Here is a 27,908-nt window from a genome sequence, read left to right on the forward strand (position 1 = left end):
TCACAGAGCACTCAGTTTAGAGCCCAGCAAGGGAGAAACCCTTATGTAACAAGTTGTTTGGCGAGTTGTGGCTATTTGTAACAGTAGAGTCTGGTCCCTGCTGCTCAGAGGTGAGGGTGAACTCTGGGTGAGTGTGACTTGGACGAGCCAGCAGACGCTCAACCCGGAGGGGCGTGTTGGGGGTTGGGGTGGGTGCTTTTGAGGTTATCTCCTGATTTGGCCATCGGCGGGGGCGGGGCGCGGGGCGGGGCCGGCGCAGCCCTGGAGCGCAGCGCGGAGACCTCGCAGCCGCGGGAGCTCCTGTGCGTTCACGATGTGGCCTCTCGCTGCGCTCCTGCTCGCCCTCGCCTCTTGCACGGCTCAGGGTGAGTCATTCTGAAGTATAATTCTAGGCACATGCGGAATTCTTTGTCTTGGGAAAAGTGGGCGGCGGGCTGCACAGGGCAAAGGCGCCTTCCCCACGGGGAACCTCGGGGACACCTGAGTCCACGCACCCGGCGCGGGACCGCAAAGAGCTAACCGATTACCGTGGTTAGGCCAGATACGGCCGAATCACAGGGAGAGGCTTAACAAAGTAAAAGCAAGGATTCTGGAGTCCGAGTGCGGGCTGGAATTCCAGCTCCGCCCTTCGTAGCTGCGTGTCCACACACAGTACTTAACTTTCCTGTGCCTCCGTTTCCCCCTCTCTAAAATGGGGGTAATGATAGTAGCTGCCTCTCTGGGGCTGTTGTGAGGATGAGATGGGTTACTGTTTCTAAAGCACTGGAACAGGTGCAGCAGAGGGATTGATAGATAAAGGGGTGCCGTGAGGGCCCCCAGAATGCATCCGTGCCATTTTATGGGGGGAAAATTGAGGCTAGACAGGGAAATGTACGTGCCCAAGGCCAACTGGAAAATCATTCCCCGGAATTTGTCCCTGCCTCCCCGGAATTTGTCCCCAGCCCGTGCTCCAGCCACTGACAGTTTTTCTTCTTTCTGGAGCAAGAGCAGTTGGCAAGTGTGGCCCTGTGAGAGGCCTGGGATTGAGTGTGAGAGCAGAGGAGAAGGGCACCGAATTTGGAGGGGAACCTTCCTTCCTCCTGGTTCCCCCAGCGATGCCATCCCATCCCCATCTCTCTGCAGATCATCCTGGCTGCTTCCATTTGCTCCGGTTTCTCATTTATAAAATGGTCATATTCGTGCCTACCAGGCAGGGTTTTGTGAGGACTGGCTTAAATGAGCTGGAGTTACACTTACTGGAACTGGTTTACCTGCTGCTGCGTGGTTTGGGGCCCACCCCTTTTCACAATTGTCAATCTGGCTTCCATCCACTTTCTCTCTTTTGAAGTTTCTTATTGAACCAAAAAAAAAAAAAAAAAAGCCAAGCCTGTGATTTCTTCTCAGACTTTACACCCTGAACCTCTCTGAAGCTCTCGGCACTTTCGACCTGCCCCTTGCCCTCTTTGTCCCTGGGCTTCCAGGATGGCAGCCCATCACTGCCGTCTTCCCCCAACTCCGCTGGATCTTCTTGCTCTCAGCTGTTGCTGTCCCCCGTGTTTTGTCCTTAGCGTTTCCTCTTCTCCCTCCTGCTGGCCTCCTCAGGGAAATCACACCTACCTGGCTTCCATTGTCGCCGTCATGGAGATAATTCTGCTCTGTTCCTTACCTAGTCCCTTCCAGTGTTGAAAGTGCCCCTTCCTGTGGCATCTCGTCACCTGAATGTCTCACTGACATCTCATCTGAGCTGATCTAAAATGGAACCTAGCCTCACAGTTCCTTTCTGTGCACAACTGGCCAGGTGCCAAGTTCTGTCAATACCTTCTCCAAAGTTCCTTATATACATCACTGTATTTCTTCATACTGTTTTCCTTCTGGTATAAAAAAGAGGAATCTATGTTCGATGTAGAAAAAACTTGGGAAGTGCAAAGAAAAAAGCCACCTGGAATGACACTGCCCATTGACATTTCGATATGCATGCTTCCAGGGAAATTCATCTCTGTTTATTTGGAATGATTGGCAACAACAATAAAAGCAGACAACCTTAACTGTCCACCGCATGGGACTGGCTAGGAATAACATGAGACACGGACACTGTTGCGTAACTGGCTTTTGAGTAAAGCATTCCCCTGTTATCAGATATTTCTTTATTTAACTGTATCTAGATTCTTTTTTTTTTTAAAGATTTATTTTTTATTTATCCCCCCCTCCTTTACCTCCATTGTCTGCTCTCTGTGTCCATTCTCTGTGAGTTCTGTGTCTGCTTGTATTCTCATTAGGCGGCTCTGGGAACCAACCCTGGGACCTTCTGGAGTGGGAGAGAGGCAATTACTCTCTTGCGCCACCTCGGCTCCCTGGATTATTCTTTTCAGTTCTGGGCCACTCACTTTTGAGGGAGATGTTGACATTCTCTCTGTATCCAAAGGGAAGCACTTGGGAGGGCAAAAAAACAAGAATGAGGGCTGCTTCAACAAATCCAGGCTACTGAGGCTGGAAAAGAGAGGGCTCGAGGGATGCACCGGATCAGGTGTCTGAAAGGCCGCCTGCCGCAAGAAAGGCAGATCAGGTCCGTTCAGCACTGTGCTGGGCAGGGAGAGCCAGGCCTGCTAGAAGCTGCAGGGAGATGGATTTCAGCTCAGTAAGGAAGAATTGTCTGCTCTGCAAGGGTGGAACAGATAGGAATCTGACCCCAGTCTCTCTCTCCTCCTCAAAGCCACCAGAAGATTCTTCATTTACCAAGCTTCTTATGTCATTCTCTTACTCCAACACTGTTCCCTGCTGCTCATCATTCCACTAAATAAAGCCCCAAGCCCTACCCTGGCATTCAAGGCCCTCCCTGACATGCACTTTTCATTCCAGGATTATTGAACATGTCCCACAGGCTCCACCTGGCCCAAGTGGGCTACTTGCCCTTCCCCCTGCCAGTTTTGTGTCTCTCATTTTCAAATCCATCCCCTCCGGCAAGTCCCAGCTCCAAAGCCACCTCCTCCACGAAGCCCCCCATTGGAAGGCATCACTCCGTCTGCTAACTCCTGGCACCTCTCCCAGGCACTACCACTCTCTAACTGGGGTCACATGTGTAGGTGGCTCACTTTCACTGCGACGTTCAGAGCTTCCAAGAATGGGGAACACTTCTTGATCATCCTTCCATCCAGCATGCAGCTCAGCACCAGGATCCTAAGGGGTGAATGTTTCCAGGGCGTCTAGAGAGGAAATGAGATGTCTTATTCATTCCCAGTAGTCCTTCTTGCATTTATCTTTGGCACAATGCTTTTGTGTCTCATCCCAATATGTTCCTGAAAATAGCTCTACAGGTTGGGAAGGACAGCTATTCTCTACCCTATTTTATACAAGAAGAAACTGAGGCCTTGGTGACTTAGAGAAAGTGATAAACCCACCTGGAATCCTGGACAAACCTTTCATCTCTGCTGCTTCCTCGTTTCCTCTCATTGTCCAGCAGGGCACCTGTCCTCAGCGCCTGTGGTGGACACCGTGCATGGCAAAGTCCGGGGGAATTATGTCGACTTGGAAGGATTTGCACAGCCCATGGCCGTCTTCCTGGGAATCCCTTTTGCCAGGCCCCCTCTTGGATCCCTGAGGTTTGCTCCGCCGCAGCCTCCAGAGCCCTGGGGCTTCGTGAAGAATACCACCTCTTACTCGCCTGTGTAAGTTGGCGAGGTGTGGCGTGGACGCCTTTGAGGAAGAGAGTTGTCTCAAAGTGATGGGGAGGAAGCCACGGCAGTCCTTTGAGTGGCTTCTGGTTTGTTCTGGAACCTGCAAGACATTGTAGAACCTCGACCACATTCCAGAACTGTCACAGCGTTCTAGAGCCCTTCATTCAACAAATGTTTATTGAACATCTACTGGGTGCAGGGCATGTTACACAATGGACCAAACCAAGTCCCCTGCCTTCACGGAGCTTGCATTTTAGTTATGGAGACAAATGATAAACAGCTTGCATATTAATAAATTATGTGTTAGAAGATGATAAATGCTTTGGGGGAAAAAAAAGAAACAGGCAAGCAGATGAAGGGGTCAGAGATCATGAGCCTTTCTGTTCTCCTAGCTTGAACCCTGACCTGGTTGGGTGGTGGGGTTGGTGGGGAGGTGGGGGTGGGAGTGCTTTGAGCCAGGTTTCCCTACTCCCAGCTGACTCTTTGTGAGCAGAGCAAGGGTCACCCTTGAGCAAAAGAAAAATAAAAAATTAGAAAACACAGCTCTCCCAGATGGCTGCACAGCCGCCCTCAGCGGCCTCGAACAGCCACCCATATCCATTCAGACTTTGTCTCTCTCCTCAGCGAGGCTCTTCTGGGGATTGCCAGGTCCATCCTCTTTCCTTTTTAAAATAATATTTACTGTTTGATTTCCTGATTACAAATTAATACATATTCATTACAGAAAAGTTAAAAAATACAGAGAAGTAAAGGTAAGAAAATTAAAATCATTATACATTTCCACCAACCAGAGAGAAGTGCTATTCATGTTTTAGAATATGCTTTCCCATACTTTTTCAGTTGCACACGTTCTCCATTAAAAACACAGATAGTTCAGCTGCCTCTTCTGCTCACGTGAAAATATATCACAAACACTGCTCTGTGTCACTAAATATCACAGTCTGCAGCACTCGGTGCTTGAACCATAATTGGTTGCTCCTATTTCTCGTTTGGGGATGGTACATTTTTAAAATGTTTTTAATAATATAAATAGCACTGTGATGAACATCCTGTAGCTAAATCTTTATGCACACAATATTTCGTGAGGATAAGGTGCAAGAAATAACATTTCAGAGTCAACGAGTATGCATCTTCTCTTAAATCTCCCTCCAGACATGATCCAGCTACCCTCCTTTAATACATGAAAACATCCATTCACCAGACCCTTGCCGATGCTCACGGTTATTTAAAAATTCTTTTTTGGTTCTTGGATAGGCAAACTAATAATAATTATAATGGTTATTTTTATAGATATACTATTTATTGCCCTTCTGCATTTACCTGAATATTAGTGAAATTGAACCCTTTCCCCCCTTTTTGACTTCAGAATATCTTCTTTTATGAATATTAATGCCCATTGCTCTTGCTGATCTGGGGAAAGACATCCCAGGATGGAAACCAGAAGGTTGTCTTTGCTGGTTTCAACTCTGTCACCTGTCACCTGTAGTCCTCGAAATTTAGTGCTGGGAACAGTGTCACCAACCTTCTAGATATCTGGGCATGTTGAGATCTGGGAGTGTTGCTTATGAAATTCTCAGATATACAATCATTACTTAGCCTGGGCACTTCCTGGATGTGTGGCCTTGGCCGGGTCCTCCACCCGCTCTGTACCCCAGGTTCCTGATCCTGATCTGAGGGTTGTTCTGAGGGCTAAGTGCATTGATCCATAAGGAGTATTCCAAAGAGGGCTGCCACATGGGGAGGACCCAACTTACCTTACCAGGTAGAAGCATGTGTTGGCTCATTGGGGCATCTCTCATCAGGGCGACCAGCAGGGTTTGCCTGGGGCAGGTCGACAGTAGAAGCTTAGCACGTCAGGGCTGTGAGACCCTTATGGAAATCACCCCCTCTCACCCATGGCTGGGATTTACCCAAGGTTGCCCAGCAGTTAGTGGCTGAGCAGCACTAGAATGCAGTTCTCCGGTGTTACCCCTAAAATGTCTCACCCACCATTTGAGTGACTTCTCGTGGTTTGTGGAAGTCTCCCCTGGATTAGAACACATTCGCCTGGTGGAGGAATGGCTACTTGCAGCCTATGGTATGGAGCCCAGCAGAGAACTGGGCTGAGCCCAGAGTGTGTAGGCAACGGTCATCTCCCAGGGCGGCCCAGCAGGTTGGCGGGGGGGCAGGTTGGCGGGTGGGCGGGGGTCATCCCTCCTCTCCTGCCCCACCTCCTTGGACACAGGACATCCCCAAGGCTCGAGGAAGGGGAGGTGCCAAGGCCTTCTCACTGTACATGTTCTGGGGTGCCTTAAGTGATCCCAGCCTCCCCTCCTCCCCATTCCAATGTCTTGGAGTCTGGTGATAACTCCTCCATTTAGAGGCTTAAACCTCCCCACCCCAGGCTGGCTGGACCCCAGGAGGCACTTCCTAGCTTAGACCTAGTTGAACTTCAGCGGTGCGTCTTTCCCCCAGGTGCTCCCAAAATGTCATGGCTATGCACATGCTCGGGGAACTCTTTAACACCAACCCAAAGGAGAGCACTACCGTCAAGATTTCCGAAGACTGTCTTTACCTAAATGTTTACACTCCCGCTGACTTGACGAAGAAAAGCAGGCTGCCGGTAAGTGGTGGGCACCAGGGTCGAGGCTGGCAGTCTCAGCTCTCCAGGGTCCCCTGGAGGAGATAGGGAGGGGATGACGGTAGCCCGGATGGGGGCGTTGCTGGCCAAGGACCCCAAGGCTTCCTTTCCTCACCACGTTAGACTGCGTGAACACAGGAAACTCAACAAGTTTTCCATGCCTCAGTCCCCCCACCCCCACCCCCCGCCAGTGACATATAGCACATCTATAAAGCACTTCGGGATTTTTCCAAGTTTGCTTATATTAATAGGACAAGAATGATCACTCGAAGTTGCTGGATTGGGAATCTAATACCAGAGCAGCTAAGACATAGTTGCAAATATAGTTAGAGCTGCAAGGAATCTTCGAGATAAGCGAACAATCCAAGCCTTCCTTTACAGAGACAGAAGCTGAGGCCCAGAGAGAAGGGAGGTCATACCATGAGCTGGCCAGAGGAGAACACAGGTCTCCTGATTTTCAAACCAGTGCTCTTTGATCCCAACTGGGAAACTAAGCACACATGTGCCTTTTTCCTGGGGTGTGGAGCCTGTGGTGCATAATGGGTGGGGCATGGGGGTGGGCACGGGGCAATGCAAGAAGCACTTTTCTTTACCTTTGGCCTTCTGTCTAGGGTTTTATTGTAGCTAATTTTCCTCCCAAGTTTTCTCTGGCACAGGCTGGTGACCGAATGAGTTAGCATTTCTGAAATAAACAGAGGTCCAGAGAAGGGGCCTGCTGCTGGACTCAGGCTCTGCTCAGGCCCAGCGCTGGCAGTGGCCGCTGGGAAGGGGAGGTGATCCTAGGTGGCAGCTGGAGGGGGCTAGCCCCAGCCAGCCTCTCGGGAGCGCGCTGGCACAGTGCCCAGGGATGGGGCTGGGTGTTTGTGAACGTATACCCGGGAGCTGGCCCTACATGTGCCTTATAAGGCCAAGGGGGTGTGGTCGAAAGTTCATTCATTCTTCCTTCCTTCTCCTATGCACTCCATGCCTTCTGTAGGTGGAGTTAGATGCGGGGTTAGGGAAAAGGAAGAAAGTAAAACTGTCAACACCTGTCCCTGGCTTCAAGGAGTTTACTAGGCTGGACAGACATAGACTAATTCCTTCGGCAAATCCTTGCTGACCAGCTCCTGGGCTTGGCTTTACTCAGAGATGACCATAAACTCAGTGGCGATCAGAGGTGTGAGAGAAATAGGGGCTCTGGGAACCTAGAGGCAGGTGACACTCTAATTTAGGACATGGGTTCTAGAGCCACAAAGTCTGGATTCAAATCCTGTTCCCACCTTCTATTAGCTGATTGACTTGGGCAATTTCTTAACTTCTCTAAGCTTCAGTTTTCTCTACATGGCACTGGTTACATATGAGCATTAATGATGAGTACAAAGCCTTCACCTCAGTGCCAACTAATACTCAAAGTGAGTGCTCATTAACGTTGGAGAGGGACTCTTACTCCCACCCAGTGCACCAGGGGACTCGACCCATGGACTCTGGAGCCTGATTGCCTGGGTTCAAGTCCTACTTCTACCACTTAGTAGCTGCATGACCTTGGGCAAGTCATGTGCCTCAGTTTTCCTATCTGGTAGAGGATTGATATTCATACCTACCTCATGGGTGATCTGTTGAGTCTTAAATGCTTTAAAATGCTTTGAATAGTACCTGATCCAGAGGATGTATATTTTATTATAGACAATTTTATTATTTTAGCCACTCCCACATTTCCTGTGCTGTGGGAGCCCTTAAAATGCAGGACCATGAGTTGGGAATGAAGCCTTCCATTCTTAGCACAGTCCCTGGCACATGGTAGGTTCCCAGTTAATAATGTTAGTCAGATGATTGACGGCTTCTTGGAGGAGGTGGACTTGAGGCTGGGCTTTGGAGGTGGAGTGGGATTTGGGAATGCAGAGGAGGCGGGGGAAGGCATATTAAGAAGAGATACTATCCAGAGCTTATGTACATCGTAAGATAATCATTACTCAGAGAGAAGTTTAATTCACCACAAAAGAGTTCAGTCAGATGCCGCCCCATGCAGTGTGGGCTGAGCTGGCCGAGTGGTCTGGGCATGAAGGAGATGGGAGTGTTGGGGAGTCCGTACACCCTTAGCCTTGGTTGTTCCCTTGACGATGACCATGGTGTGAGGAGCCAGGGCAGGAGGTGGCACCTGGGCCTGGGGAGAAAGGCAGGGACATCAAGTGGGATGGTGGCCTGGGCTCCAACTGGGAGGTGGGGGAGGAGGTTGACTGCACATGCCAGCCTGGCCAGGGACTGGTGGACTTTGGGACACGGCCTCCTTGGCTCACAGTCAAGAGATAGACTGCCAAACCAGGCGACTCGTGCGGTGCCTCCCAGCTCTGCTTCCTAAACCAATATGGTTGCTCTCTTCCCGTCCAGGTGATGGTGTGGATCCACGGCGGTGGTCTGCTGGTGGGTGGGGCATCAACCTACAACGGACTGATCCTCTCTTCCCATGAAAATGTGGTGGTGGTGACCATTCAGTATCGCCTGGGCATTTGGGGATTCTTTAGGTACGATATTAGACTCTCCTCACTGCACATTGGCCCCCAAAGTGAGGGTGCTAGGACCCCGCTCTGGTCATGTCAGCCCCCAAGGAGACCTTTGTTAAATTCCTTAGCGAGGCATTCAGGTCCCTTCCTAAGTGGGCCCCACTTGCCTTCTCATTCTCCAGCCACACTGGTCTGGTACACTGACTTCAGGTCGTTTGCACGTGTTCTTCCCATTGCCTAGAATGCCTATTCTATCAGACAAACTCCTATTCATCCTTCAAGGCTCAGCCCACATGTTACCTCCTCAGAAATACCCTTCTCCTTTTCACCTGAGCCCTTTCAGCACATTGCACAATGCCTCTATCATGACAGTAGTCAGTAGCAGTTGTAGCTCTACACATCTCACTTCCCATGGGAATGTGAGGAAGGGGCAGATGGCAAGGCAGGCGAATGCCTGTGCCTGAAGGAATGGGTGGCCGGGCTCCCCCAGGCATCTAGAGCAGCCATCACTGGGAGGTTGTGGGAACATCAGACCCCAGGGGGCAGTCCTCCTCAGAGGAGCGATCCAGCTGGGCCCCCTCTCCCCAGTTCTTTCTTGGGATTTGACACATGCACATGCGTGAGTCCGGCGAGAGTCTTCTCCATCAAGTCTCTGTGGGGCCAGGGGCCAGGTTTCCTGCAGGACCGGTTACTGAGAGCCTTTTTGGAATGTGCCACCCTGGTACCCCTGACCCAGAGGTGGCTGATGGGGGGCAGACTCAGGGAGGGGTACTCCACAGTGGAAGGACCTCGGGGGCAGCAGGCTGTCTTCCTCTCCATCTCTGTCGGGGGGTGGTTCCCGGGATCTGCCTCCTTCAAGGAGATGCCACAGCCTTTTCACCCACAGCCTGTTTCTCTCCACCCCGTGACGGTCAGACTGCTCCAACCCACTCTTCCCTTCCACCCCGTCGCCTCACCAGACTGTCCCCGTCTTGGTCACCAAGAACCCCTCCAGCTCTCAGGCTAGCTGAACGTGACCTCTCAGCTGCCCCGACCCAGAGAGCGAGTACGCCTTTTGGAAATGCTTCCTTTCTTGGCTTCCGGCCCCTCTCATGCCCCTTGCTGCTCCTTCTTGGCCCTTGGCTGGCCCCTCCTCCCCACCCAGCCCTCCAGCCTCCAGCCCCAGGCCCCTGCTGTCTTCATCTCCCCAGTTCCTCAAGTGACCTCCTGCATTTCCCTGTTTTAGCCCCAACATCTCCTCTGAAACCCAGGCACTCATGTCCAGCCGCTCCTCCATCTCCATCAAGGGCGCCCCAAACTTAACACGGACACACTTAACCCTTGGTGGCTACTGTCCCTTCCCCCTCACATCCCTGACTTGCCCTCAGCTGCCTTCTCAGCTCCATCCTTCCAGCTGCTCAGGGCAAGAGCCTTGTGGTCAGCCTTGACTCTTTTTCTCACGTCCCCATCCAGTGGGCCAGCAAATTCTCTTAGCTCTACCTTTAAAATACATTCAGAGTCCAACCTCTTCTCACCTCCTCCTTGCACCCACCCTAACCAAAACCCTACTGGCCTCTTGCCTGGGTTATTGTAATAACCATTGACATATCCTTGTTACTTTTATGCTGTGCCTGGACCCACACAGCAGCTGCAGTGATACTTTGGGGAAATAAATTGAACCACATCATCCCCCTGTACAAAACCCTCCACTGGCTTCCTGTGTTACATACAATAACATCCAAAGTCCTTACCAGGGCCCATGGGGCCCTCTCCAGCTGCCTCTCCCACCACTCACACTCTTGAACACTGGCCCCCAGGGCCTTTGCACTTGCTGATCCTTCTGCTCAGAATTCCCAACCCTATATATTTATTTGCAAGATTCATATGCATATTTAATTTGGGTCTCTGCTTAAATGCCCCTGCCTCCAGAGGCCTTTCCTGGTCACACTTCCTGAAGTAGCACTCCACTGCCCCACTTCTGCCTTTTCCCTTACCCTGTCTTATTCTTCCTCAAAGCACTTTCACTACCTGACATTATATTTTATATTGATCTGTTTATTTATAGTCTTTAATGCCAGCTCTGTGCAGTCAGAGACCTGGCCTGTTTTGCTCTTTGCTGTGCTTCTAGCACTTACAAGGGTCTGGCACAGAATAGATGCTCGATAAACATTTGCTTGATGAATGACTGTAAAGCCCAACAACAGAACGGTGATATAGAATGGAATTTGGGTAAAGACCCTTGCATCAAGGCTGGGAAGCCCTCCCTGGTTCTGGAAGGCCCTCCTTGAGCCCTGCTGTGACATCTCTGCTCCCCACCCTCACTCTGTTCTCTCACTCACAGCACAGGGGACGAACATAGCCCAGGGAACTGGGGACACTTGGACCAGGTGGCTGCGCTGCGCTGGGTCCAGGAGAACATCGCCAACTTTGGAGGGAATCCAGGCTCCGTGACCATTTTTGGGGAGTCAGCAGGAGGTGAAAGTGTCTCTGTTCTTGTAAGTGTCCCTCCCACCAGCCCCCACACCCAGCCTTGGTGTGGCTGCTGGGGTCCCCATGACCTTCAGCCAACCCAGCCGTGGGCGCCTTTCCTTGCAACACGTGGAGTTAGGGCTGACCTGCCCCCTGCACAGCCGCAGATGGTGAAGAGCTCGTCACCAAACGTTCTTGGTCCCCAGGGAGCTCAGAGCTCCGCTCAGTGCCCTGGGACCAGCACGGTCTACGGGCACGTTTGCAGCAGTGACCTCTCTCCTCTTCCACCTTGGCTGTGCTTCCTCTCTCTTCCCTAACTTTCGTGACATTGGGACTTACTTCACTTCTCTTAGGGAGTACGGGTGGGTATAGATAAGAGGAGGCGAGGACAAGAGGACAAGAGCTGGTCAATGTCATTGTTTGGCTCAAAGACACATCTCTACATTGAGGGCAGTAGAACCTGGAGGATGGATCAGGGACCTCCTCTGAGGTGTTCTGATGGCTCACCCATGCCAAAAAGGGAGGACACAGTCTCTGGGACTGGGGATGGAGGGGGCCAGTGGAGGTGGACAAGAGGGAGGAGGTATGGGGAGGTGAGCCAGGGAGGGGAGACAAGGCAGGTGGGACATAGCCAAAACCTGGGGGCTTGGGATATCTGGCTGGCATGGAAATGGGACTGGGGGAGACACTGGGGGAGGTTAAAGTGGAACCCCAGATTAGAAGGTGTGCTGGGAGCAGTAAGATGCCCACCAGCTGCCTCACATTTGAACAGAAAGTTAATGCTATTACTGTATTTTTAAAACATGTATTGGTTTCATATTGAATACTCAGAGGAAACACTTTTTTTTTTAAGTGAGGAAAAAGGAAAAATATAGATAAGGCCAAAAAAAGGAAAAAGTCATCTACAATCCCAGTACCAAGGATACACACCATGGATATTTTGACATATTTTTCTAGTCTTTTTTTTCATGGGTTTCTCTCTCTTTCTCTCTCTTGTTGTTTCTTTTAAATAAACAAAAAAACCTTCCTTAGAATTATAATACAGTATATTTCCCTTAGTATCCCATATTCTTACTTAATATTATTTTTTTTTACAATTGCATTGTATTCCATGGTAAGAATGCAAATTCGTTTGTTTAACCAGTAACATAAGATTGCACATGGGTTATTTCCAGTGGTTCACTATTAATGAACAATGCAACATGAACATACTTAGATGCCTTTGCATGCCTCTGTGACCATTTTTCTCAGGATGAATGTGTATAATGGAAATGCTGGATCAGAAATGTGTCTTTAAAGTGGTGCTAGAAATTACCAAACTGCCTTTCAGAGTATGTTGGATTGCTGATGATCAGAATGTGCCACATACTTGCTAGGCAGGCCCCCCTCCCTGTCCCTGGCTACATCCCACTGAGGTCTTCTCAGGGATTCCAGGCCCCAGGATAGGCCCACGCCAGGCGAGGCCAGGCAAGGAGCCGTTACGTCCGCAGAGCCACTAAGTCTCCAAGCTGTGGGTGGAGGTAGCTTCTGAAGAACATGCGTATCCCTGCCCTTGCCCCATGAACATGTGCTCTCCTGTCCACTCTCCTTGCAGGTTTTATCTCCTCTGGCCAAGAACCTCTTCCACCGGGCCATTTCTGAGAGCGGCGTGGCCCTCACTGATGTTCTGGTCAGGAAGGAGTCCAAAGCTGTGGCTGAGGTAAGTCTCACATTGGACAGCAATGCTCTCCTGGAATTTCAGGGTCCTTCCTGCTATAGAATCCACCGACCATCTCCAAGAAGCCTGCAAGTATGAATGGCTGAGCAGGAGAGGCACTGAGTCCCCTCACCTGACTGGGGCAGAGAAGAGAAGTGATTCCCAAGGCCACAGATGGATCGGGGCAGAGCTGAGACTCAAGCTCATGTCTCTGGAGTTTGGCCACAGTACAGTCTCCACAACCACACTCCTCACAGTGTGCCAAGGCTGGACAAGAGTGTGATTGTGTCTTGACTCTCTCAGGGTCTGAGTTCTGGTGGACCCAGTGGCAGGATGTGGGGCTGGGGGCCATGACTGGGGATTGGTTCCTGAAAGAATCCAGGCAACAAATGGTTTTGCATTCCTGCTGTGCCCAGATGCCTAGCAACCTCATCAAGCTTCCACTCTCGTGGAGGAGACAGATAAATGATTACATAATCACACAAGTCATTATATATCAACTGTGATGAGAGGGGTAAAGGAGAGATACCTGAGGTAGTAAGAGCATCCAAGTCGCCTTTAGCCCAGTGTGTAGGGATAAGGTAATCAGGAAAGATGTCTTTGAAAAGATGATGAATGAGTTGAAATCAGAAGGATGAGTGGTAATTTACTTGATGAGGAAAGAATATTCCAGCGGGAAGAGCAGCATGTGCAAATGTCCTGTGGTGGGAAGAAGCCTCTTGAGTGTGAGACAGTGAAAGAAGGCTCGTGTGACCAGGGGGGTTGGGGGGGGAGATGAAGTAAGCTAAGGACATGGGCATTGGCAGAGGCACAGGACCTTGTATGGATTTTGTCTTTATCTAGAGAGTGGTGGCAAGTCCAAGGAAGGGGTGATCAGCAGCATTGGCTTGCTGGGGGGTGCCCAGTGGAGTTAGTGACGGGCAGGTTTTGGTGGGACTGTGAGAGCTGATTTTGGTGGGGAGTGGGGACAGCACCTAGACTTGAAGGGGCTGATAGGGATGAGGGGAGAAAATGGGGAAACCAGGTATGGGCATATTTTTTGAGAATTTTTTTCAGAATTCTCAAACAGAAACTCACAGCAAGAAAGTGGAATTGATTTTAAGCAAACAGAGGTGCCAGGGTTGAGCTTCATGAACAAACAGGAACCAAACTGAAGGAAATCCAAAACTGTCTGTCTGTCTCTCTCTCTCCCTGTCTCTCTTTCTTACCTCTACTTCTCCCTGTGCTTTTTAAGTATTCGACAAATCCATAGAGAACGTTGATCATGTGCCAGTCCTTGTGCCCTGTTAGGAGGTCCCACCCTCCCGGAGCCTTCCATCCACCTGCTGCTTCTCCTCTGGCCATGATCCGGCCCCACACCCCAAGCCAGCTCCTGAGCCTCAGGGCTCCCCTTTGGTTCCAGAAAGTAGCCAGGCTTTCTCCTGTTTTTAAAACAAGAGCCTTTTCCCGTTAGAAACCCTCTGCCCCAATTCCAGATCCCTCAGGAAAGAGGTTCACTGTCCCAGCTCTGTTTAGATGCTCACCCTTGTCCCATCAAATGTGGCGGGGTGGGTGGGCTACTTACAGGGGGCTGTCAGGAGCCACTGGGAGAACCAGGTGACCCAGAGGAAGGGACCATTCTCAGGAGAGCTGGGGGCAAGGGGTGCTGGGCAGACAGACCCCCTGTGTCCAAAACAGGCTGAAGTGAGTCTCTTCTTCAACAGGTTTTTCTTTCTACCTTTTTGTTGTTTTTTTTTTTGAAGAGGGAAAGGAGTTCTGGGATTAATCTGTGCCACCTCGGTAGCTTGCCCTAGATGAGGGATGGGCCATTTCTGGCTTACCACCTAATTTTATATGGCCCATGAGCATTTAGAATGATTTTTACCTTTTTAAATGATTGAAAACAAAATCAAAAGAAAATACTATTTCATGACCCATGAAAATGATAAGAATTTTAAATGTGAGTGTTCATAAATAAAGTTTTATTGGAACACAGTATCACACTATTCATTTGCATATCATCTAGGGCTGCTTTTCATTACAGCAGCAGAGTTGAGTGGTTGCAACAGAGACCATATGGCCTGCAAAGCCTAAAATAGTTACCATTTGGCTCCAAAATAAAAAGTTGGCTGACCCCTGCCCTGGAGAGCCTCTAGTACATGACTTTGCAGATGGAAGCCCTTAGCTGTGACACAAACACCTCATTTCACTGTGAAGCAACATCTGCTGTGCATTGGAGTGGATGCCATGCTGCTCTCTGTCAAGGCTCACATTTGCTTCCCAAAGTGCCTTTGGGTCATGTTATCTGGGCCTCCGGCAGTTGTGCAAATGCTTTAGTGTGTGTGAGACATCGTGTCCTACTAAGTACTTAGCATGTATTAAGTCACCTTATAAGCCAGATCTGATCATTAACCCCATCAATGGGGAGAGAAACTGAGGAACAGAGAAGTCGAGTGGTTTGCTTGCGGTCAAATGTCTGGCAAGGGGAGGAGCTGAGATTTGAATCCATTCTATGATTCCAGAGTCCATGCCCTTGATCGCTGCTCCACACTGCCTCTCTTTAGACATTCAACTTTGAGCTTTTAACAGAGATGGGCTAACAGACAAAGAGGGCCTGTGTAATTGGCACAAGTCGCACTTCAAATTAGTGTCAAAGGTAAGACTAGGACCCAGGACCCACATCTGCTGGTCTAGACATCTTCAGAGATTGGGGTTGGGGAGGATGCCTGTTTGTGTTGATTGAGGATGTCATTCTTGAATTCTCATGTGGCCTGTGATCTCTACAGCAAATCGCTATCTTTGCTGGGTGTAAAACCACCACTTCAGCTGTCATGGTTCATTGCCTGCGCCAGAAGACTGAGGATGAGCTCTTGGAGATAACAATGAAGATGGTAGGTGCATCCATTCCAGAAAGGTTGTCACAATTTTTTTTTTTGATTGGCTTAGAAACTACCTAAATTATTATTCAGTATTAGCCCAAATTTCTAGATTTTCTGAGAACTTGCCTTAAATGGGATTCTAAGACAGCCAGCTATCCACCCATTCATTTATCCATCTTCCATTTATCTATCCATCCATCCATCTATAAAAGCATCTAATTCACTGATATCCTTTCATCAATCTCATATCAATCCATTCACCAGTCATCCATAACCTTTCACCCATCTATTATCAATCCATCATCCTTTCATCATCCAACCACCATATTCTTTACCCCATCATTCTTCCCTCCAAAAATAAATGATCCATGCATCACCTATCTGACTGTTACCATCTGTCTATCCATTATTCATCCACTTCATCCCTACTCCATGACTGACTTCTCTAACTATCCATCCATCCAACCAACCATCCATCCATACTAACTGTATGGTGGGAGTATCAGGGGAGGTGATGCAGACATGAATCAGACATAATCCCTGTTCCCACAACGACCTATCCCAGGAGAACCACACCCATATTCTTAGTGGGTTAAGTGTGATGGGAGACCAGAGAAGAGAAACATTCATTGTTACCACAGGGATGCTCTGAGAAGGTAACGTTTGAGGATTGTTGATTGTCCTCACAGGGAATCTACTGCAGAGCAGACACCTCAGAGAGTACAGGATGTATGGCCAAGGAGAATAATTATTTTCCTTCTGGGGAAAAGTGTGACTGTGAGCCCAAGCGTAGCTGGCGCTCGTAGACTCTCTTTCTGAACCCCAGCCTCCTAAGATTATTCCTGGACTTTCAGGCACAGGCTTCGAGCACTGGCCCCATGTGGTCTTTGGGCTTGTATCTTGGTCCTTCTTTCAAATAAGGTGGCCAAAGTGCTCAAAGAATTAAAACACAAATGTGTTCTGATACCTAGAAAGAGCAGATATTTCTTCAATTCTCATGTGGCACAGGGGACCCAGGTTATAAGGGGAGAGTTGGTGAGTTTGAAAAACAGAGAACTGAAGAGTCCAAGGTATCTTTCCAAGACTTTCTGAGATCATGTAGAACTACCTTCCATGATTATTCATTCTTCCGCCCCAACACACACACACATACATGCACACATACCTGCTTAGGGAAATTATAGCCTATATTGGAAGGACCCTTCCTGGTCACTTCCTGCATGCTGGTCAGACTTGTTGGCTGCAATATCATATAACAATCACTGCAATCTTGGTGAACACTCCACTCACCAAAGAGAACCATGGGGTGGGGTGAATTTCAGCGAGCTTATATGAGTCAGATCATTTTAATGCAAATAAGAAAACATCTCAAAATGTCTCAAGCAAAAAGGGGACTGTGTTGCAACATAATTTTCAGGTAACTGAAAAGTCTAGGGTTATATAGTTTCAGGCATGGCTGGATCCAGATGCTTATGTGATATGATTGGGAATCTGTGTGTTTCTATCCCTCAGTTTGGCTTCACTCTCAGGCAGGTTTGTCCCCTGGCAGTTGGGGGGTAGTTAAAAACAATGGCAGCTCTCTAGACTTACATCCTAACTACTCAGAAACTAGTGGAAAGAGGTGCTCTTTCATAATAATTTCAGCAGAAGTTTTGGAGTAAATGCTATTGGATTGACATGTGCCCACCTGTAAACTAAGCACTGTGGTTGGAGCAATGGAAGACATCAGAGCTCATAAACATGCCTGGATTTATGGAGTGAGAGTGGGAAAGAGGGAGGTCCCCTAAAGAAAAACTGGGGTGGTGTTTCCAGGAGAAGGGGAATGGGTGAGGGACAGAGCAGGCACAAATAACAGACATGCATGCCAGAGTTCCATGGACGCTGGCTCAGAGTCCCTGGAGCCTGCCCTTGTCTTGTTAGTGCTTGCTCCTCCCCCATTCCACACCTACACCTTCTACTCATGCCAGCGCAGCCAGTGTCCTGCCCACCTCCTCTCTGTCCAGCCAGGGTGGCACCAGGAGGGAGAACCTGATACCTCCAGTGCACAGCTCACAAAAGATCAGCCTTTCTCCCAGGAAGCCTTCTCACCCACATCCTCTGCCTTTGTCTTCACAGAATTTTTTTACTCTCGATTTGCTTGGAGACCCCAGAGAGGTAAGACCTTTGGTTTCTTGATTACAGGTTTTAAATCTTGGCACCTTTAAGCTCCAGTTAATTGTGGATGAAAGAATTTTCTCTTGCAGAATCATAGTCAGGGCTTGTGTTGATATTACTGAGGCCCAGAGATGGGCGGTGGCTTCTCTGGGAAGCACAGCCAAGAGGACCAGAGGCAGGACTAGAGCCCATTCCCCAGACTCCCATTCCAGTGCTCCAAGTCATCAATTCTGTGTCTCTAGACCCAGCCTGTGTCCAAAATATTCCTGCAGGAAGAGGCAGGGCTAGAATCTTCATCTGTGGGGAGGCAGAGGCGCTAAGTGGATAGGGGGTTTCTTCACTGGCACCCCTGATCTCCATGGCCGATTAACTGTGGCAGCTGCACTGCTGCAGGGCTGTCAGGGAGGGAGTCTGGAAACTTCAGTGGCTTCTTCCCCATCTCCTTCTCCCCACCCTCCAGGGGGCTCCTGGGTTCTGTAACCTCTCACCATCCTCTTCTCTCTGCGTCCTCCCTAGGGATAATAACACTTACCTTAGAAGGCTGTTGTGATGATTAATGAGACTCACTCAGCTCTTCAGCAGCTACTTAATAAACACTTACTATGTGCCAGGATCTCATTTAAGCACTGGTGATATAGCAGTGAAATAGACAAAACAGTCAAAATTCCCTACCCTCTTGAAGTCTTACATTCTAGGAGGGAGATTACAATAAATAAATAAAATATATGTGTTTGATGATATATGTGGAGAAAAATAAAACAGGAATAGAGTTTGCCAGTGGTTTGAATTTTAAATGGAAGGGTCAGAGAAGGTGCAATGAGCAGGTGATATCTGAGCGAAGTTCTGGAGGAGGTAAGGAAACGAGCCATCAGGAGAGCTGGAGGAAGATTATGCCAAATAGAGAGAACAGCACTTGCAAAGGCCCTGGGACAGGAGGCCAGTGCGGCTGGAGTGGAGGGAGTGAGGGGATAACATGGGCTTGAAGCTAAAGTGGTCATGAGAGGTTGGGTGGCCAGTTAAAGGACCTGGGTTTTGATTCCAACCATGACCGGATGCTTCCAAGTATTTTGAACGGAGGAGTGACATAATCTTAGATTTTACGAAAGGCCACCTCGACTACTGGGTTGAAAATAGCCTGGAGGCATGAGGCCAGGGCATAGGCATGGAGACCAGGTGTGAAGCCAAGGTGGTGTCATTATCCAGGAAAGGGATGACTGCAGTGGAGCAGGGAGAAGGGCTTGGTTTGGAAAGTTTTGAATGAATCGCTACTTCACACCCCATGACAGCCTCCAGGCCCACGACTCCCAGCATTTGAGGAAGCTGGGATTAGCCCTGCACAGGGACATTTCTGTCCCATGGCTCAGGCTGGGCCTGGAGCCCACCGCAGACCCCTTCCCTTAGGCTCACCCTGTGACTTCCTTGCAGAATGAATTGCTCTGTTGCTGGTTTCCCACAGGCAACCAAAAGGCCCGTCATTCATTGCCCTCATAGAGCAGGTGCAGGTCATGGGAATCCAGAAGCCTCAGATCCTAGGCATTGTCTAGTTCCAGCTGCTGTCCAGGGAGGGACGACCGGCACGTGGGCCATGGAGCAGTGCGGGTCCTGGGTGGGGACCTGCAATAGCCCTGCTGCTAGAAAACATCTAACACCTAGTGAGCCCTTTCTAGGTGCCAGGGGCCTTGCTGAGCATTTTGCATGTGTTCAGTCATTTAATCTCCACAACCCATTTTATAGATGAGGAAACTGAGGCACACACAGGTGGCATGACTTTCCCAAGATACCCAGACTAAGTAGCAGAACCAGTTTTCGAATCCAGTTCTCTTCTCCAAAGCCCATTCTCTTAACAATCACATCAGGGTGGCCAAATATGAAATATAACTGTACCTGGAAACAGCTTCCCAGACGGTGGTACAGGAGTCAGGCTTGATTCAATCTGTGCCTATGTGAAACTGAAAATTAAGAAATTTGTCAATACAATGTGTGCCCATGCTTGATTTTTTTATTCGCAATATTCCTTTCAAATGGAGGAAATCAAGTCTCAGTTTAGGTACCTCTAGTGAGGATAAGCTTGCTCCCTCTTCGGCACAAGCTATTTGTCATAAGAACTCATGCTTAAATATTGCACACCCTTCAAATCGAAATATATCAGTATTTGAAATATGAGTGAAGATTTGCCCCTCGCGTCACCTTACCACTTCTTGCCCCTGACTGAAGTGCTATCCTCTGGGGTCCCAAAGACTTAGTCCCTTTGTTAGGACCTTGATCATCTGTGTCCAGTGGCCAAGGCCAGGCCTGTCCTCAGTGCCGACCTTGCCCTCAGACAGGCAGAGGGGGGAGGTGGTGTTACCATGGGGACATCACACCACTCTCTTCACCAGAGCCTTCCCTTCCTGCCCACTGTGATTGACGGAGTGCTGTTGCCGAAGACACCTAAAGAGATGCTGGCTGAAGAGAATTTCAACACTGTCCCCTACATCATCGGCGTCAACCAGCAAGAGTTTGGCTGGCTTCTTCCAACGGTGAGAATGTGGAACCTTTTAGACAGCCTTCCCCCACTCACGGCCCCTCCCTGCGGCCTGACCCCAAGCATTCGTCACTCTCCCTCTGAGTCCAGGGCAGCTGTCGCCTATGCACAAATTAATATTTCCATGGAAACCTTCTGAATGGCCAAACGGTGGTGGCTGGCGCACCTGGGAACTCATCTCCCTGAACCCTCTCTGTGACCTTTCCTATCAAAGAATTTGGGTGATGGAAGAGCCTGTATAGATAATCATTGTGCATATGGGAAAAGAGAAGCTAAATAGGAAGGAGTTTGGGAGTTTAGGAGAACCAGGCTTAGGGCCCCACAGTCTCTTGGTCTTGGGCTTGAGGATTTCACATTGTCTCCGCAAATCTTCGCGCATGCTCTTAGTGATCCAGTTGGAAATGTCCAGAGAAACCTGCTTGCCCTCGGGTTACCATTGACTTCTAAGCGTGAAGTGTTTTCCCTTCAAAAGGATTTCAGTTCTCCCAAAGGACCAAAGCCCTAATGGCAGGGCTGTGGGCGTCCTCGGGTGAACAGGTGGGGTGGTCACGAGGTCTGTGCCCACAGCGCTCTGCTTCACGGCTAGCCCGGCTTACACTGCCCAGTCTGACTCACTGACCACTGAGGTCCGCAAAGATTTGGGACAGCTTCTGCTAAACAGGTTTTTTTTCCCCCCAGTATTTTTTTTTTAAGATTTTAAAATTTTTACTTATTTATTTTATTTGTTTCTCCCCCTTCCCCCACCCCCCGCCAGTTGTCTGCTCTCTGTGTCCACTCACTATGTGCTCCTCTGTGTCCGCCCCTCATTCTTGTCAGTGGCATGGAGAATCTGTGTCCCCCCTTGTTGCATCATCTTACTGTGTCAGCTCTCCATGCGTGCGGTGCCACTCCCGGGCAGGCTGTGCTCCTTTCACGCTAGGCGGCTCTCCTTATGGGGCACACCCCCTGCGCGTGGGGCTCTCCTACGCAGGGGACATCCCTGCATGGCACAGCACTCCTTGCACACATCAGCACCACACGTGGGCCAGCTCATCACACAAATCAGGAGGCCCTGGGTTTGTTCCTTGGTTTTCTGAATACAAGTCCATTCAGTTCATTGGTTTTTTCCCCAATATACCAAAGACCCACGCCCATCGAGGCATGACAAAGTCAGAGGATCTTCAATGTGTTGGTTTGGTTGGTTGGGTCTCCCTGTCAATTCTTGATGATTCACAAATGCTTCATCATCTTTTTAACAGATGATGGGCTACCCGCTCTCTGAAGGCAAACTGGACCAGAAGACAGCCGCGATGCTCCTGTGGAAGTCCTACCCCCTAATTGTAAAGAGGCTAGGGCGTGGGGATGGGCTGAGACCCAAAGAGGGGAAGGGGCCCATCCCAACTCACACAGTATTGAAATGGCAGCACAAAGACTAGGACCTGAGGGTTCTGCCCCCGTGTTCTGCCTTTCCCACCTCACCACCCTGAGAGAGTGTTTGTAAAGGGTAGTGTACCTTTAGCTCAAGCTTCCTTCATTGGGTAAAGCTGCATCAGTTCACCAGGGGGTGGGGGCCTAGGGGTCACTTGTCACTCTTGACCTGTTTCAGTTCGTCCCTGAGGAGCTGACTCCGGTGGTCGCCGAAGAGTTTTTGGGAGGGACAGATGATCTTGTCAAAAAGAAAGACCTGTTCCTGGACTTGATGGGAAATGTAGTATTTTGTTTCCCATCTGTGAATACGGCCCGTTACCACAGAGGTGAGTCCAGAGGTTGGACAGGAGGGGACATGGACCCCACCACCTTCTGTGCCTGTCTTGCCCACACCCCAACCCTCAGCATAGACAGATGTGGGGAAACTGCCAACAATCTAACCTCAAGGGCTGATGCTTTAAGGCCTGGGATGGAGCAGTCATATTTGCATTTCTGGCTGAACCAGAGTCTAAGAAAAGGATCTGAGTAGCCTATTTAGGAGCTGATCCCAGAAAATATGAACAAGAGCCTGGGAAGAGACACAGGGAAGGGAAGGAAGACACTCAATGATGCATCATGGGGCAATCATCCACTGTTGGCACCTGGAGCCAGGGAGCCCTGGGAAACAGGCAGAATGCCTGTTTCAGGGTTATCCCATCTGTGCAACGAGGGCACTGGGGTACTTATCACCCACTTCTCTCTCTTTTTTTTTTTAAAGATTTATTTATTTATTTATTTATCTCCCCATCCACCCCCCACCCCCAGTTGTCTGTTCTCTGCGTCTATCTGCTGCATCTTCTTTGTCCACTTCTGTTGTTGTCAGTGGCACGGGAATCTGTGTTTCTTTTTGTTGTGTCATCTTGTTGTGTCAGCTCTCCGTGTATGCGGCGCCATTACTGGTCAGGCTGCACTGTCTTTCTCGCTGGGCAGGCTCTCCTTATGGGGCGCACTCCTTGCATGTGGGGCTCCCCTGCGTGGGGACACTCCTGCGTGGCAGGGCACTCCTTGCGCGCATCAGCACTGCACGTGGGCCAGCTCCACACAGGTCAAGGAGGCCCGGGGTTTGAACCGCGGACCTCCCATGTGGTAGACGGACGCCCTAACCACTGGGCCAAGTCCGCCGCCACCCACTTCTCTTAATCACTGGTTGAAATCCATTCCCAAGAGCTTGCTAATTCCCTAGCACTTCTGACCTGCTTCTCACAGAGACAGAGCAGTCTCCAGTGGCCAAGAAAAGCCCTCAGGCAAAGAGCGACAGGTACTGGAGAGGCCATTCAGGCTGGTGTGCCCACAGAGAGGGGAGATGGGTGGGGCACAGACAGCACCTGCTGCAGGTGCCCCTTACCTGAAGTGATGGTGGTATGTGGGTGGACCTAGAGGGTAAATATTTGGAAGGTATGTCTTGGGCGTTTTCCAAGGGCAGGGTCAACTGTAAATTAGTTTGTTAGTCACTGGAGCTGAGGGAAGAGCGGGAGTCAAGCATAGGATCAGAAGGGTCATCAGGGGCCAAGACAGCCAAAGGGAATGAGCGTTGGGGTGGCGGGGCGGGGGGAGGTGGGCGATCTAGGAATGTCAATGACTGTTGCAAGTTTTTTGCACCTCAGTGTGTGCTGATGTGAGCAAGCTGGGGGCCAGGGCAGGCTCTAGCATAGGGCCTTCTGACGATCCACAGCTGGGGAGGTGAGGTTGAGGATGGGCGTGGTCACCCAGAGAGCAGCTGTCCCCTTTTGGGGGCCATTTTGAGGGTGCTTGGAGGCCCTGGTTATCTTGTTCACTGACTCTGCAGGCCTCTCCCTAACCATGCTGCAAGGCTTTTTGAATTTAGGACTTTAGAAGCATGATAAAAGCCACTTCCGAGCAGACTCCAGCAAGAATAACTGGGAGCAGTGGGGTACAGGTGCTGATGACCACTTCCTCCTCTCTGGGACCCTTTAACCAGGGGCTGCCTGGGTCAAATCTGTTTTCATAAATTTGCTTTTGGCACGGCACTCCTTGCGTGCATCAGCACCGTGCATGGGCCAGCTCCACACAGGTCAAGGAGGCCTGGGGTTTGAACCGTGGACCTCCCATGTGGTAGGCGGATGCCCTATCCATTGGGCCAAGTCCACTTCCCTATGGTTGGTTTCTTAGCTCCTTTCTGACATTTTTGAGGAGCAGAGGCAAGGTAAACCACCTCCTTTCAGCAAGATCTGCTTGACCTTAAAGCACCTGTTTAACAAGTGGATTAGAGAGCCACATAAGGAGTGTTTGTTCCAAATCACCATTCTAATTAAACCAAGGGTTCAGTGATGGGGGAAAGGGGACAATTAAATCAATACTGCTATATCCTCATGTTGGGAGACAATGTGTTAAGTCATTTTGTGGATGGATGCTTATCAATGTGGAGAAATGATTACAGTATGCTGCAAAATAACATGTATAATGTTATCCCAATTTTATGCCTATAAAAGGGACCTGTGCTAAAATATCAACAGAAGCTTTCTCTGAGTAGTACGATTATGGGTTATCTTTCCATTCGTCTTTCTTTTTTCTGTATTTTTCAAATTTCTCACTCTTGGGAGAAGAAAGTTCCAAAATGTCCCCATTGACCTGAGCTGGGGCCTGATAGCTCACTCCTCTGTGGGATCCCCAGGCCGGGGAGCCCAGGGGTTAGCCCCACTATAGCAGGGCTTGGCAGCTCCAGTGAACCAATCAGCAGGAAACTACATCTATTCTGGGGGCTTGGATGGACAGCTTCAGTGGTGAGAGAGGTAGCACAGGCGAGAAGGAGAGAGCCAAGGATTTGTTTGCCTGTCCATGGTTCCTTCTTTTTTCTGCTACCACCTTAACAGTCCCTGGGCCAAGAAGCAAGCAAGATAAGCAAAGTGGCAGAGAAATATGAAACCCTGAGTTTGTGGTTTCCTGAGACACAGAGACAGAATGTTCTCTCCTTGCATATGTTTGTATTTAAATACCCTCACTTTCAGATAAGCAACTGAGATTTAACTTTCATTCACTCTTCTCAGACTGGATGAGAAAAACACTGGAGATGTCCCAAATTAGGCAGAATAGAAGACACCAACAAGGCTGTAGATATTCTCCAAAGGAATGAAACTAGTCTGTAATCAGTGAAGTGGAGTCATGTAAACTGGATGTATATAGTTTATTGTAAGTGTATAAATGCATCCTAGGCAAAGGGGTTTAGATGCATTGATCTAATGCCCCTCTAATGATAGTCCTTTTGAGTGGATCGACTCTGGGCCTTCAACATCCATCCATCCATCCATTCATTCAATATTCATTCATTAATTCATCAACAAATGCCTGGCTCAATGCCCTGTTCCACATCAATCAGCTGTGCCCTAAGCAAGTCGCTGAGGTTTCCTGAAACTCCATTTCCCTACTTTGCTGACAACCAGAGGCCTCCCACAGACCTACACAGAGTTCCTAGCACAGACCAAAAGATGTCATTAATGTTGTTGTTGGGTACTCAGTGATGGGGGTTAGGGGGTGATTCCCTGGGTGCTCAACACTGCTCGCCCAACTCCCCAGCCTTATCTAGGTGTGCCTCGTAAAATGCACTGTACATGAATCCATGTCTTCTCAGATGCTGGAGCCCCCACCTACATGTATGAATTTCAGTATCGCCCAAGCTTCTCATCAGACATGAAACCCAAGAAGGTGATTGGCGACCATGGGGATGAGCTCTTCTCCGTCTTCGGGGCCCCGATTTTAAAAGGTGATGGTTCTTTGCTGGCCATGAACTTGGAGTTAGGAAAGCTGGGCTCAGGTTTCAACTGGGTGGCCTTGGCCAAGTTCCTTCTTCTCGTCCACCCTTAGTTTCCTGAATGTACCAAAACAGGGTTCAACTCCATTGGGCTATTCCCAGCCTTTCTCTTGCTCTAACATGCATAAGAATGATTTTCTCAGAATCCAGACTCCGGGTACCCATTCAGGTATCCTTAAGACAGGTGGTGGGACACCTGCCCAGCCCTGTTCAAGGGCTAGGATGCCGCCCCTTCAGCTCCTACTCACAGACCATATCACAATGTGAGTGGAGTTACAGTGGGTGTGAACCTTGACTCAGGTCTTATGTGTGTCTTCCTACCTGACTCCCTACTACCTACCTACCTAAAAATCACATCTTTTAAATGTGTGTCTACCCATTGGTCTACCTGTCTATGATCTATATCTACCTACCTACCTATCCACCTAAAACTCATGTCTTTTAAATATTAATATCTGTAATAACATAACATTTTAAAGAAACTCTTTTGCAAATATCTTCAATACATTATATATTGGCAGTTACAGGTGACTGATGACCTCACGTACCAGCCTCTGGGCATCACCTGGTGGGATATCTCCTTAGGACCTTTTTAGCTCTGTTTACTCAGACTCCTTGAAAATGTGGGTGGGTGAGGAAGATTGAGAAAGGACCCAAGAGAGCACTCCTGGGAGGCAGGGTTTCTGGGGTGTGACATTTTGATCCTGAAAGGGAGGGGAGGAGCGTGTGGGCACAAAAATAAATTCAGGTACCATCTGGAGCAACTGTGGGTCCATCTCTGAGTCCTAGATCAGCACTTCTCCAGTTTACACTGCACACAAATTACCCAGGGTCTTGTTAAAATGCAGATTTTGATTCAGTAGGTCTGGAGTAAAGGCTAGGATTCTGCATTTCTGACAAGCTCCCAAGTAGCACTGAGGCTGCTGGTCCATGAACAACACTTTGAGTAGCAAAGCCTTTTTTTTTCTTCTTCCCCACAGAAGGTGCCTCAGAAGAGGAGATCAAACTCAGCAAGATGGTGATGAAGTTCTGGGCTAACTTTGCTCGGAATGGGTGAGGCTGGTAGCAGAGATGGAGCAGGTTTGGGAATGGGGCATATCTCCTGGGAAGGAGAAGCTTCTAAAGTTCGAGTGGTCAAGCTCTTGACCCTGCAGCCGTAGTGCTCTGACAATGGGAGCTGTCTAAAAATGGGCAGGCTGCCCCAAGAGATGGTGAGCTCCCTGTCTCTGGAGGTATGAGAGCTTCTTTGAAGAGATGAAGCCAGGGGATCCCTGCAGATATCAGAGGGTGGCTTTGTTGAATTTCTATTTGATTCTGTTCTCAGGAACCCCAATGGGGAGGGGCTGCCCCATTGGCCAGCATATGACCAGAAGGAAGGTTACCTACAGATTGGTGCCACCACCAAGGCAGCCCAGAAGCCGAGAGACAAGGAAATGGCTCTCTGGACCAAGCTCCTGGCCAAGGAGGTAACAAGGAAGCCACCACGGACAGAACACTTTGATCTGTAATGGGAGGTCCAGCCAGCCTCTGGGGCCTGGAGACCCAAGGCAAGAGTTGGCACTCCTGGGCCAAAGAGGCATGTTCTATGGAGGCTGCAGAATTGTCTGATGGGGGTGAACAGAGGCCAGGGTGGAGGAATTTTTGTCCTCATGGCCTCAATTTTGGGAATAAATGTTCTTTTGGGGACCACATCAGTGCCTGTGTTTGGGCTGGAGATTAACCCAACTCCCTCAGAGAGAGGGCACCACCAGCTGGAAGGTGGCTCTGCTGGGCCCCTGGGCAAGCAGAGTCTAACAGGAATCTGTTGATGGGGTCTCTAGGTCTGCTTCATTTCTCTGGGTCCTCAACAACTTCCAACAGCAGGATTTGGGATGGTCAAAGGAAAGCCACCTTATGAAGGTGGCACAGGCTCTGGGTGTGCCTGGAGCGGAGCTGTGAGGGGTTGCCATGGTGACCCAGTGACTCTGTTTCCTGGCCCTATCTGGTTCCTCCACAGGTCTGTGATATCTTCCTCAACAAACACAGTATCCTCCCCGGCCCCTCCCCGAGGCTATCTCCTTTAGCAACTAGTCTGAGTCCCCTCTATAGTCTGGACCGCTTTTCAGGCAGGAGCATCTTGGAGCAAGTCCCTGAAGTTGTTTTCCTAAAGCTTTTGTTAAGTATCGTGGGTGACTTTTGGCTCTGTTGAGATGTAGAAAGCTGTAAGGAGCATTACTCCTAGCCTAACTACATGAAAAAGCTGGATTATCCTCAAAACCATAACTTTTCC

General features: G+C 49.5%; 1 protein-coding gene and 1 long non-coding RNA gene across 3 annotated transcripts; one reads left to right on the top strand and one right to left on the bottom strand.

The window, feature by feature from the left end:
- The first annotated feature begins 242 nt into the window (after positions 1–242).
- Positions 243–27,330, top strand: CES1 (carboxylesterase 1). Of its 2 annotated transcripts, none has more exons than XM_004455057.4 (14): positions 243–365; positions 3,437–3,641; positions 6,105–6,252; positions 8,635–8,768; positions 11,068–11,221; positions 12,790–12,894; positions 15,657–15,761; positions 17,865–17,903; positions 20,282–20,422; positions 21,666–21,746; positions 22,013–22,160; positions 25,460–25,591; positions 26,620–26,692; positions 26,964–27,330. In XM_004455057.4, exons 1-14 carry the CDS (start codon positions 314–316, stop codon positions 27,145–27,147), a joined length of 1,701 nt encoding a protein of 566 aa, XP_004455114.2. In that variant the 5' UTR covers positions 243–313; the 3' UTR covers positions 27,148–27,330. The 2 variants fall into 2 exon arrangements, with proteins under 2 accessions (XP_004455114.2, XP_058135982.1); XM_058279999.2 differs by having other exon boundaries at positions 244–365; positions 3,434–3,641.
- Positions 2,017–3,456, bottom strand: LOC131274327 (uncharacterized). Its single transcript, XR_009181554.1, has 3 exons — positions 3,375–3,456; positions 3,069–3,179; positions 2,017–2,408 (listed from the first exon to the last, which is right to left on the bottom strand). It is a non-coding gene; the product is annotated as an uncharacterized lncRNA (long non-coding RNA).
- Positions 27,331–27,908: the final 578 nt, after the last annotated feature.

Source organism: Dasypus novemcinctus, chromosome 18, assembly GCF_030445035.2.
Source record: "Dasypus novemcinctus isolate mDasNov1 chromosome 18, mDasNov1.1.hap2, whole genome shotgun sequence".
NCBI classification, from domain to species: domain Eukaryota; kingdom Metazoa; phylum Chordata; class Mammalia; order Cingulata; family Dasypodidae; genus Dasypus; species Dasypus novemcinctus.